The 12986-nt window shown below is 41.5% G+C and overlaps 1 protein-coding gene across 1 annotated transcript in view; it reads left to right on the plus strand.

Moving 5' to 3' along the window:
- Nucleotides 1-12986, plus strand: part of LOC117262199 (voltage-dependent calcium channel subunit alpha-2/delta-1) — an 85906-nt gene that overhangs the window by 61211 nt on the left and 11709 nt on the right. The window contains exons 19-31 of the mRNA XM_078167947.1: nucleotides 456-527; nucleotides 808-879; nucleotides 1612-1673; nucleotides 2134-2210; nucleotides 7593-7653; nucleotides 7747-7838; nucleotides 8995-9076; nucleotides 9635-9697; nucleotides 10306-10409; nucleotides 10935-11024; nucleotides 11127-11194; nucleotides 11309-11347; nucleotides 12337-12408. Coding sequence (XP_078024073.1) covers nucleotides 456-527; nucleotides 808-879; nucleotides 1612-1673; nucleotides 2134-2210; nucleotides 7593-7653; nucleotides 7747-7838; nucleotides 8995-9076; nucleotides 9635-9697; nucleotides 10306-10409; nucleotides 10935-11024; nucleotides 11127-11194; nucleotides 11309-11347; nucleotides 12337-12408 — 954 coding nt within the window. The remainder of the gene's footprint in view (nucleotides 1-455; nucleotides 528-807; nucleotides 880-1611; nucleotides 1674-2133; nucleotides 2211-7592; nucleotides 7654-7746; nucleotides 7839-8994; nucleotides 9077-9634; nucleotides 9698-10305; nucleotides 10410-10934; nucleotides 11025-11126; nucleotides 11195-11308; nucleotides 11348-12336; nucleotides 12409-12986) is intronic.

Consider the following 12986-nt stretch of genomic DNA (forward strand, 5'->3'; position numbering starts at 1 on the left):
TGTCAAAACGATGCCATATGGTACTCTCTATTTTTTTTATCCCATGGATTTGATTGGAATCATGTGTTAGGGTTAATGGTTGGCATTGCTCCTGAATTGAGTACAAAAGAACATTATGGTTCACATAATTAAAGTTCGCTATATGTTATTCAGTGTAATTCCAGTACTAAAATGCACAGGGACATTCCTCTCTGTGGCTGATTGCCATAGTAAGAGCCAATCTCTGAATAACAGTTGTAAAGTGGTCCACTTGATTTTATAACGTTTGGTTCTATCAACTCAGCAAGCTTTAGATAGACTGATATCAAAGTGGGTTCTTATGTAATAAACTTTGCTTCCAGCCAAATGTAAAAGTTCTTTTTTTTTCATCTCATTAGGCGTGTGTGTGTGTGTGTGTGTGTGTGTAGTTTTCGTAAATTATGTCACACCTCATACTGAAATATCCCTTTCCACAGAATCCTAAATTCCAGGAACCTGTGACGCTAGATTTCCTGGATGCTGAGCTGGAGAATGACATCAAAGTGGAGGTACAGTAGAGTGTGCAGATACATGGAAATCCCCACCGCCATACACACACACATCCTCACACACACTCAAGCAAAGGCTCAGAGGTGGATATGCATCCAGGCAGGTGCCAGATGTCTCTTGTCTCCTCATAAAGCCATCATGAGCAAGTGATTTACTCAGTGTCCCTAACTCGTTAGCATGAGGATGTGAGACAGAGTGTTTCCAACTCATCGAAACAGAACTAGTGACTCTGGAACTACACGCACTGTACACTGTCTGTCTCTTCGTCTCTCCCCATAGATCAGGAGAATGATGATCGATGGTGAGACAGGCGAACGCACCATCAACACTCTGGTGAAAACTCAGGATGAGGTGAGAGAAAATACTGAAAGGTCCCTAATATGTTACACAGAAGTATGCTGGCGAGCTTTAAACTTGTTTGGATGCTTTTGTAGAGGGTTCCTATCATGCTTCTGCTCCGTGGCTGCACAGTCTGCAGGACAGACATTGTAAAACTGATATACTAACAATATATTTTCAGAACATTTTATTCATTATCCAGATGAAAATGTGAGACTTTGATAATGAATACAAACAAACTGTTGTCACTATAATTATTTCAGCTAATTTATTCAGATATTACAGCAGCAGTTAGTTTGAGTTTTTATTATTTGTCATTTTTCAGGCTCATTGCTTTTGTTGTTTTCACAGATTTTATTAAAACATTTCTAAAAGATGCAAACCTTATACTTTTTAATTGCAATTTACGCTCCTACATTATCAAAGTTGTCATGTACCCAGCTAAAAGAAGACATTGTTCACTATTGTTCGCAGTAATTAATGTCATCTTGCACCGAGGTTAACCCAGAATATTCATCCGCTAATATAAAGTGAAGAGAGGAAGCACAAATGAGCTGCCAGACTTCCTTGTTTAAGTGAAAACAAAAAATCTCATTTGTACCTTCAGGTCATGCAGATGTGGTTTTTACATATTGATTGTGTCCTGGCGTATTTTTGAACACTTTAAAAAAAAATGTGAAGTACTTACATTTGCATTATGAAGCAGTTCTGAATGCCACTTCTTGTGTAAATCATCTTTGGCAGAGGTACATCGACAGAGGAGTCAGGACCTACACATTCGCGCTGGTCAATGGAACAGATTACAGGTGAGCCGTCTCAGCAATTCTGTAATATTTCTTTAAGGATCATTAAGCTGTCTGTGTGTCACTTAAGACAATTCACTAACTGCTGAGAGCACTCCAGCTGATGGAGGACACTACTCAAGCCAACAGGGGTCACTCTCTTGTTTCTAACAGCTGGCTCTGCTTAGTTGATGGGGGATACATTTAGGAGAGTGTTTTTGCTTTTTAGTGAACATGCAGAAAAGCACCTCATTTAAAAAATAAATAAATAAAACATGTAAACCTTAAGTAGTTGTGAATTTTTCGCCTAATCGATATGAATTCCCTGTAATCACATGCAAATCAAATATTTAAAAGCACTTTACAGAGCATTTTGGAAAACATTTTATGTTTGAATGACCTTTCCTAACACAAATAACTCACTAAAATGATCTCCAGCTACAAAATGTTATCATCAGTGTGACTGCGATTGTCTTTTCTGCAGCCTGGCTCTTGTTCTGCCGAAATACAGTGAACACTTCATTCAGGCTAAACTGGGGGATGACATTCAGAAAGCTATGTGTAAGTATATCACATGATAAATAGTGTGCAAACAAATCAATCATATCTGACTATGCTGATGCCTCACAACCAACTCCCATGCATACTTTCTATGGGGCGTACTCTTGAGTATCTCCTCTGGCTCTGTATGACTCGCTCCTGGCTGAGACCACAACCACTCCTTTGTATGTGCTGCTCAGATCAGCGGATCCCCATGGTGCTTTTCTTTTGTAGTGTAACCCACTGGTCAGTCGCACCGCACTCCCACACACACACTCGTCCACATGCTTTCCTTCTCCCACACCCTGACCAAGCATCAGCTCTTTTGATCTTGTCTACATTTTGCTCTTTTCTCCCCTCCGTTGGCCCTCCTCCTGTCTTAGGAGGAGACAAAACCTCCCTCACCTCTTCTCCCTGCTCATCATCGCCTCTCCTCCAAGCTTTTTTTTTTTCCTTATTCTGCACTCCACCCTTTTTTGCTATGTTTCAAACCCATTTCTTTACCTCACTGTGCTTAAGCCCATCTATTCTTTCTTAAATGTTTCAAGGGGTAACGGGCTACCCAAGCAGACAGACTTTTTTACTGTCTGTCTCTCTGTCTAATCTGTAAACCTGTCCTCACCTCGTTCTCTTTTTTCCTCCTACATCCCTCCTCCCTTTTCTTTTTTTTTTCTTTTGCTCTGTTTGCGCTCTCAAGGCCGTCTCGCTGTGTGATACACTCTGGCTGCTTCTCCCAACAGCTCAGAACATAGCTAATAATCACAAGGACAAAGCTCTTTCATGCTTTTACTCTTTGAAACTTTTACACGCATACTGTATGTGCAACTGTCACTCTTGATACAAGTCTTTGCATTTGATTCTAATGCAAGTTTTTCTCTCCTGTGTCCTCTCCTGATCTGCATCTACACTGGAATCGTACAGCTTCTTCTTGGGGCAAGTATTCTCTATACCAGGGGTGTCAAACTCTTTTTAGTTCATGGGCCACTTGCAGCCCAATTTGATCTCAGATGGCGGGACCAATAAAACCATCCCACAATAATTATAAGTACAATCAGCTCCAATATTTCCCTTTTTTTGTAAAGAACTGCAAGCACATTCTGTAGACGTTCATCCGTTTACATAACAGTTGAACAGTCTGAGATGTCTTAAGAAAAATAAGTGCAGTTTAAACAGTATGTCTCAGTTTTTCCCACATTCAGTCAGTCTACTTCTCTCTGTCATTACATGTGCATTTACTCACACATTTCCTGATACAGATTCTTTTGAACTGAAGCTGCTGATTGACAATATTTTGCAACCTGGCACCTCTTAGGGTGCTTTCAGACCTAGAGTTTGCTTGCTTTGGTCTGAATCAGGGACTAATCTTGTTTCAAAGCTGCATAATTTCCTAGAGTTGGTTCGTGCAACATTTACAAGCGGACCAGATCAAATGTCTTGCGTGAGAAAGCTGCTCTTGATTGGTCAGAATTTCCATGCAGGAAAAATCCAGGAAGTAAACAGGACGTTGAAGAAGAGTACACTTGCAAGATAAATACAACACTTTCTAATGTCACAATGGAGGGACAACTATGTGGGTTGATTTTAGTGCTGGACATTGTGCAACTTTTATTGCTTGCTTTGCTCATTTTAGTCGAACCATATAGTTTGAAAACGAGGCGCGGCTCCAACTAGAAAACAATGTTTTGATGCATTGGATGTGCTGAATGTGCATATTAAGGCAATACAGGAGGAGGTGCACATTAATAATCCTCCAGGACTGTAACATGCTCATGTTTAACCTAAACAATGCGTAATGGGACTGCAGTTGGTTCTGACCGAGGTCCGAACACGTTCTCCCCACAAGTCGGTTTGTAACCAGGCCGAGACCACCTCTTCAAGAAGGTCTTGGTCCAGTTGTTTTGGTGCACACCAGAGTGTGATTGCTGTGTTCACACCTGCCCAAATGAACCACACTTAGGGGGCAACGAATTTGAGTTCGACTGAGCGGAACCAAACAGAGCAGGTGTGAAAGCACCCTTAATGTAGTCATCTATAGTCATCTAGTGGGCCGGATGGGCTGTTTGGCGGGCTGGTTCTAGCCCATGAGCCATATGTTTGACACCCCTGCTGTATACTGTGAGATATGTTTTCCTCTTGCCATGTGATGCTCTTCCATGTTTTTCCACTATATATTCACATGTTTACACGGATGGATGGATCAATAGATGGACTCTGAAGTATGAAAGCTTAATCATGACTTTATAGATGCATGAGCGAATAGTCGCTTTGATCAAGGGATATGATTAGAAGGAAAAACACCAGAATCAGCACATAACCATCTGGCTTTAGTGGATTTTTCAGAACTTTGATGTGACACCATGAAGCATAAACGGCTAATGGTGCAGTTATTCCAACAGATGAGATTTTGACTGAGTGTTTCGGCCTCTGTATCACTCCCTCTCTGCCATAACGAGTCTGTCACTGTGCCATAAAGACTGTCAGAACGTTTACAGGCCTGTTAAAGAAAGTAACACACCATGCCTTGCTGCCACAGACCACTCCGATAGGGAGCCTGGGACTCTAAAGTTCTCTGTACAGCCATATAGAGTTTCACGCTGGAGCCAGACCACCAATACCTCAATCCATCTTACCGCGGTGGCTGCAGTAGGTGGTTCCTGCAACCACTTGTCCTCCTAATACATTATCCCAGTCAAGGGTACGATAGATGAAAATTTTTCATCCATATAGCAAAAACGCTGCATGCATTGAGCACATGACCTAATGCTGGGGTTGAAGAGATGGTGACAGAGGAGTAAAGAGCAAGACGAGAAAGAATGCATGATGTGGAAAGAAATTGGACATAGCGACACCCTGCTCAGCCTATAGAGACAGAGGGACAATGAATCTGCCTGTTATGTTTTATGTGAAGGACATTGTTTCATCCTGCACCAGATTTCCATGACCCAGAGGAAACTCAGCGCCTCAGTAATTTTTTTCGCAGACTGCACCACACGACTCAATATATTTTAAAGGCAATGTCCAAAATGTCTTCATTTTAAGAGACCAGTGAATGATGGCCATCCATGCCTGTCATGTCATTTATGAGATAGGAATTACCAGACACTATTTTAAATGAAATCCAGAGCCAGGGCAGACAAAGCACAGAGTGGAAGCAATTGTCTTTATTACTACTGTATGTTTACATGTTGTTCTCTCGCTGTAATCCCTCCTTTGTTCATTTACTGTTCTGTTTGTAGAAAGTCCACTCAGTCCATCCCGCATTTGCCTATTAGATCCAAGATACTTTCACTGCAGTAATTTATTACCTACTGTGGGAAATATTCGTAATTTTTTAGCATATTTTCCAAGGTATGACTTCATTTGTCAGATGATGAATGTATTTTTGTTTCACCTTTTGTCTTCCCTACTTTCTCCTCTCCTCATCTCCGTCTCTCTGGGGTCACTGCAGGGCAAGAAGGCAAGTATTTCTCACTCAGTTATTCTCTCATGCCTCCCCACTGTACCTCCATCCACGCTCTCTACCTTAATCCATCACCTCATATCTGTCCAATATTTTATGTGTTTGTGTGTGTGTATGTATGTGCGTGTGGATGGGGGGCTTTCAGCTTGAGTATGTGCACTTCTGTGTCCATTTCTTAAAGTATGTTATGACCATCCACTTGTCAGGAGTTTCTGGATTAATATAGTCATCTCGCACTACAAATACCAGTACATTTTATAAACTGAGTTCACAATTTGAAAGCTGCAATACAGGTCTTTTACATATAAATGATGTCCTTTACATTCAAGCCCTTGCCCAACAAGTTTGTGCAATGCTAATTAAGCCCATCACTGCCAGAGAAAGCTCTCTGTAATCCCAAATTGTTAAATACAGACACTTGGTCAGTGGTGCTCAGCATCAGACACCATTGCACCAAAGCACCCTTCAGCAGCTGTATGAGATGCACAAGACGCACCATATTTTTACGCTCCCGGTAACTACCGAAGTATAATGAGTGCGAAAGTCTGGATAGGATGGGAGGGAAGGGAGGTGGGTGGGCCAATCAAACTACAGACTTTCACCCAGGAGTCTGTTGTTCGTTTCTTGTGTGAAACCAAAAAAATTCAATTGAATCATTTTAATAAAAACATTGTATGCTAGTATATCGTATATAGCTCACAATGCTAGTGATGAGAAGTATTTTTGTCTAAACTTAACCACGTCCTTTTGTTGCCTAATCCCTAAGGAAGTAAACCCAAAAATGAAGTTTATTTTGAAAACACTGTACATAATTAGTGATCAAAAACTGTCGTTTTTAGTTTTAAATTTTTTATTTATTTATTTTTTTAAAAGACAGAATGTATATATCAAGCGTAAATTGACCCACCATCCCTTATGCTTCGTTTCCACATACGTGGATGCGTATGCGTACAGAGACAAGACAACTGGAAGTCCATTCATTCCTATGGGAATCTCTGTGATATCCAATGTGTCTGCGAAACTCCCCTCTGTAATAATTTGATCCCGAATTTGCTGCGAGTATGTTAAAAAGCATTTTTGTGGTGGATTTCAGAGAGACCGTATAACAGTGCACTAGCTTAGCTAACAGGCTGCTAACAAGCTAACAGGCTATTTCCTTGAATTCAGTTGCTTATGTTGATTGTCAAGTGAGTTTATATGATTAAAAAGAACTTGTTAATTTGGTTTTAACTCATTGCGAATCTGAGTAATGTTATTCTGCTAAAATATGCTTATACAATATCTACAGTCCGATTGTGATTATGACTGGTTCAGCCATTCATACGCCTTTTTAATTAAATATTTCACAAAACATGCCACGTACCTGGCAGGTCCTGTTTTTGTCCTGGTAATGTTCCAAGCACATATTCCAAACAAGTGAACGGTGAAAAATGGACAAAATTGGCCTCTCTCACACGGCTACAGGTAGTTTCTATCAGGTTTCTATCAGTCTGTGAAGAAATGCACTTCCTTGCCTTGGACACTAGAGGCATCATCCGTATATTTACGGATCTATGGACGGCAGTCACATAGATTGGTGGAAATGAGGCATAAGCGTCCACACTGGCATAATGGAGTTGATGCATTTAACATCAAACAGCCAGAGCTAAAGGGGGAAGCATGGAGAGAACATGTCTTAAGAAATGTCCAAGAAAAGTTTCTGGAGAGGACGTTCCGGATAAAAATGAAACACACCATTCAGAGAGAGGGTTAAAAAAAAAAAAAAGACTAACAGATAGTGCTTTTGGGGGTGGGACAGATGCAGCAAGCTCACCTGCAGGCTTACATCATAAGCATGTCTGCATTGTTTGTGTTATTACTCTCATTACCAGAGGGGGGGGGGACATAAATTCTGCACCACAGCTTTAATCTGTGTAAATCAGTTGTTTTTCTGTTTTCAAAAGCCATGGAAACCCTACAGCAGGAGAGGTTTGATGAGTTTGGTTACACCTTTATCGCTCCAAGGTGAGTGATCTCGACACCACTGCACAACCCATTTTCACTTCACAGGAACAAATGCAGGGCTGAGATTGAAACTGATCAATACTGTTCCTTCAGGGATTACTGCAAAGACCTGAAGCTGTCACTCAACAACACCCAGTTTGCCCTCGACTTCAGCCAGTATCTTGATAGGAACGCTCCAGATGCATGTAAGTCATGCATCTTTTTCCACTGTTATTACTCGACACATTTGTTCTGGCAGTGATGTCATTGTGCTGCATTGTTTGTATTCTTGAGTATTATGATACAGCTGACCCACATTGATGTCACCTAAATCAATATACAGAGTTGCATCGCTATGTGGGCAGTGAAGAGAGTGGAAGTTCGTGCGTATGTATACATGCGTGGTGTGTTTTGCTGTTAGTCGTGGTGTAACTTTCCACTCTGATATCACGGTGGTCAGCATCTGAAGGTCAGAGCTTAACTGTGGTCATTAGATTAGTGTGGACTAAGCAGAGTGACATCAGCCTGATCGACTGAGTTTCCTAGAAGCCTGATGTTGTCATGCTTCACAGTGACTCATGATGTTTGATTTGTCATCATCTAATGGATCTACCCCCCTGGTATGGCTTACCACCATCATCCAGCTAATGGATCGAGGTATCCTTGATCCATTTCAACCCAAGGTCAAGCCATATAAATATGCATTACTGCCTTTATTGTTGCTGTTTGCGCAGTATGATCTCACAATGTATTCTTGAGTCTATATAAAAAGTTATGGACAAGATTTAAAACAACACTCAAAGGAAGTCGAACGTTTTCTAAAAGAACTTTTCTAGACAACAGGGTTCAAACTCAATACCTTGGCACCATCTCTCTCCTAAAGCTGCAACAGCCAATCCTTCACAAAGTTACTTCCTGCTGTCTGACTGTCTAATAATCACTCAGAGAAGACCGACGAAAACACGTCTCCCTGCTGGATGATTTCCTAACAAGTGCCATGAGATCAATATTTTTCCCTTCATTTATCCAGGGAGAAGATTTGGCTGAACACACCTGCTCTTTTTCAGCCTGACTTCCACCTTCAGACACTTAATCGCTTGTCTTCTCAGTATTCTTACTGTTAGCCAGTAAACAGATCTCCTCAAAAAAAAAAAAAAAAATGCTGGGCCAAGTGTTTTGCTCAGTGGCACATCAGAAGTGACTCTTGCTTGAGCCAAAATCATAATATATTCATCTCCCCTGCCAAGATTCGTAAACAATAGGCTGGCATTGCTTCCACTGCCGTATTTCCCTACTAAGCACTGTTATTGTGGAGATGTAATGTCCGCAATATGTGGAATATATCTTGTCTTTCATCCACAGGTAATGTGTCCCTGGTGAATCGACTAATCCTGGATGCAGGTCTGACAGCTGAACTGGTTAAACTTTGGAACGAGCAGACAGTGTGAGTGCCAAATATTTCTGCTGTTTTTTTTTTTACCTTGCAGTATTTATGTGTACTTGTTAAAAATAAGTGTTTCTTCTTATGTGGAAATCTGCGTTGCATGTGCACACTATTGCTCTCTACTACCAAAGCTGACACTTATTTCATGCACAATTTACTGACCAACTGAGCCAGAGTTTTCTTTCTTTCTTCTCTACTCTGATTTGATCACGTCTAACTAGTGAAACATGATGAAAGCAAAGTGCAAAATGCACATCACACCCAGCCATATTAAGTTCTGCCAAGACATGCTGTTTTCAGAGGAAAATAAAATAATTACATCACTGTGTTTGCTTTCATGGTATGCCCACTTGTCTGAAATAATCTGGACACACACTTACACACACACTGTAGGGTATCTGTTTAACATTAGGGCATATAGAGACAAGTGACTGCGGCCGTAAAACAATTTGTGTCATGTCTTCAGCTTGGTTTTACAGTTCACAAATACTTTATCTAATATTTGTCAGTGCAGTTGGCTTTGATGTTTGACGGAGCTGTTTTTTTCCATATTCTCAGGGATGGGATAGTGGCCAGGTTTGTAGCCACAGATGGAGGAATCACAAGAGTCCTCCCAAGAAGGTACTCTCCCCTCTTTCTTCTCAGTTTCACTTCGAAGCATCAGCGCTGGCATCGTTGTAACAGCACAGCAGGCTTTGTCCAAAAATCTGGTGGTGTAAATGTGAGAGATGAAAATGGATACAGACTGTAATGCTCTTAGGTTGAGCGCTTTTGGCTGCTTTACTCACCTGCTCCACTGGGTTCTTTTCCAGAACACAGAGGATTAGACACTTTTCAGCTGAACTCCCAAAGCTCGCCAAGCCGGTGCAGGACATGGGTCAAATCTGCACATCCAGCAGCCAAATGCAGCTCATTTCCCTCAATTTCCTTGCTGCTACTTTTGTCTGAACTAAATTTGGGGGCTGCGCTTGGTCAGAATATAATATCCAGCCAAAGATGAATGCATATTTCTCCTGCCTATAAAACATGAAATATAATCAGTTATTGCTTTTACAGGATCATGCCCTTGACATATATCAAGTGCACTGGGTGTGACTCTTATTTCGATGACAAACATTTGGCTATAGAATAAAATAGACATTTCTCTGATAGATCAAACACATTTCCTTGGTATTCTGTGCCTGTAATGGTCCATATATAATATCATGTGACTTTATTAATGTTTTCAGTGCTGGGGAAGAGTGGACTGAGAATCCTGAGACATACGAGTCCAGCTTCTACAAAAGGACCCTGGACAATGAAATTTATATTTTCACAGCTCCATATTTCAACCGTAAGTTTGCTGAGGGGTTGGGATATGTGTATGAGTGTGTATGAGGATCTTCAATGTGGTCTGGCACTGAGCCTATCCTGCTCTCTGCCTTTGGACGTCATCCCAATCCTACTGGCAAAGATCACACTCTCGGGCCTCTGATATCACTCTCTTTATCCTTCTCCTTTTCCCGCTGTGTCTTTCAGCGCTCATACCCTCCCTCCCTCCTGCCCTGTATACTTCCTGTTATCTCCACTGATCTCTCTAACAGACATCAGGACAGGCAAACGTCAGTGTAATGTAGCCGCGCTTTCAGCTACACTTGACTGGATTAACACATGTACTGGCCTCACAGACTCCACTCCACTCACATAAATTACAAGCAGCTAAAAATGTATGGAATTCCCCTCAATGGACAGCAATTACTCCCATTTTGCCGTGATTCCCGTTCTGAAATACTCCCTGCCAAGCTTTTTTAAATGTAATTTAAGTTAAATTGCCATGATTATTGTTTCTCTTCCCTTGTGTATCACTTCTCGATTGCAGCAGAGGGCAGGGAGCCTGTTTCTGAGTCAGGGATTCTAGTGAGCAAAGCGGTGGACCTCACGATTGATGAAGTCACACTCAAACCAGCAGGTCAGTCTCACTAATCCCAGATTGATTCTGTCCTGTGATGCAACATGAATAAAAAGACTCAGTTGTTTTGCGTCTGCCTGTTTTGTGGTTTGTTTTGTATAGTGGTGGGAGTGAAACTGAATGTCTCATTCTGGATGAACAGTTTCATAAATGCTACACTGAAACTCAACGTAAGTTGTGTTTTAAAATAAAGGTTTATTTGCATTGTATACATAATCTTTGACAGCTTTATCTGTGGATGTACAGCGCTAATTTTTTGTCTGGCTCACTTTTTGTGCTTTTAGTGTAAGGACGAGATCTGTGGCTGTCTGAGGAACGACAAGGTACGCCGTACACGCTTCCATTAGGCTCCATTTTCCACCAGCACAACGTCTCCTTTCACTGTTATGCCGACGACACACAAATTTACCTTCCAGCTCCATCACATCCATCCTTAACTGCCTCCCGGATGTGAAATCTTGGAGGGCAAAAACTGTCTTCAGTTAAATGATAACAAAACAGAGGCTATTGTTTTTGCCCCCCCCCCCCAAACACCACAGACAGCAGTCAGCCACTTAGGGCCACTCACATCATAAGTTCGTACCCATGCCAGGAATCTTGGTGTCATTTTGACTCTGCTCTCAAATTTGACAAACAAATCGACTCTGTGATGAAAGGCTGTTATTTTCAACTACGAAACATTGCAAAGCACAAGCCCATCATCTCTAACAATGATATGAAAACTGTAACCACTGCATTAATCTCCCCCAGACTACTATTGCAACACTTTGTACCTGGGTGTGGGCCAGTCATCTTTGTCTCGCCTGCAGTGAGATTCCTCACTGGTGCCAAGACAGCATTACACCAGTGGCAGTATCCCTGCACTGGCTACCTATCAAATACAGGATTGAATTTAAGGTTCTGTTGTTTGTTTTTAAAGCCACACATGGGCTAGCACCCCAGTATATTGCTGAACTTCTCTGCCCCTTCTCCAACTCCTGACCTCTTACCCCCTCAGAGCAATGTCTTTTAACTGTCCCACAATCCAGGCTGGTGGGGAGATTGTGCGTTTGTGGTAGCTGCGCCAAAGCTTTGGAATAGCCTTAGCTCTCAATCAAATGCTCCCCCTCCACTGACAGTTCTAAGACAAATCTTAAAACATATATGTTTTCAATGGCCTTTGGTTGTTTGTAGTGGTTTTAATATTTTAGTATTTTATAAAAAAAAAATTATGGATGGAATTGTTCTTACTGGTGTTATTCTGTTTTATATTTGCGTACATTTTACATTGCTATATATATGTGTTTATTGTGTTTATCTTTTTACCCTGCAGCATGTAGACTGTGTGATCCTTGACGATGGCGGATTTCTTCTTATGTCCAACCAGGAAGAGTATCTCACCCTGGTGAGTTACAACCAGCTTCTTCACATTGTCATGACCACGTATGCTTCACTTAGCTGCTGTCTTTCTTCAAATGATCCGTCACACAACAAAAAAAAACCATCTGTGGTCACATAGTCAGAAAGGTTTTAATCAAAGACTGCCAGGATTCATATTTCTTATGTTACTCTTCCTCTAGACAAACCTAGCTCCTCTTTGTCACAGGGATCCATCAATCTCATATTGAGGTCAAATAAAGGGTTCATGACTCAGCTAAGTTATGAGAATGGCCTGTTAGCTGTGAGCTGTTTGAAAGCTCCTGTAGGACAGCAGTACATCCATGTCTTCAGTAAAGTAAAGCACTGGCCACTGGAGGAGGATCAAAGGGAAAGTTCTGATGGGTTTTAGTCCGTCATGGAAGCCGTAGTGAAGTGAGTCTCCTGTGTATGCGAGGAGTCAGCTCTGCTGTGTTAACTCCACTCTTAAAGCCCCTGTGTGTCTGTGGTAGGACATGCAGTGGGTCTGGAAACATTTCATGTCAGCTAAGACAGGACATCTGCTGTCTTTGATCCATTACCATCACAGTGTCTGGCATACAGTTT

The sequence above is a fragment of the Epinephelus lanceolatus genome, chromosome 5 (genome assembly GCF_041903045.1).
Source record: "Epinephelus lanceolatus isolate andai-2023 chromosome 5, ASM4190304v1, whole genome shotgun sequence".
Lineage (NCBI taxonomy): Eukaryota > Metazoa > Chordata > Actinopteri > Perciformes > Serranidae > Epinephelus > Epinephelus lanceolatus.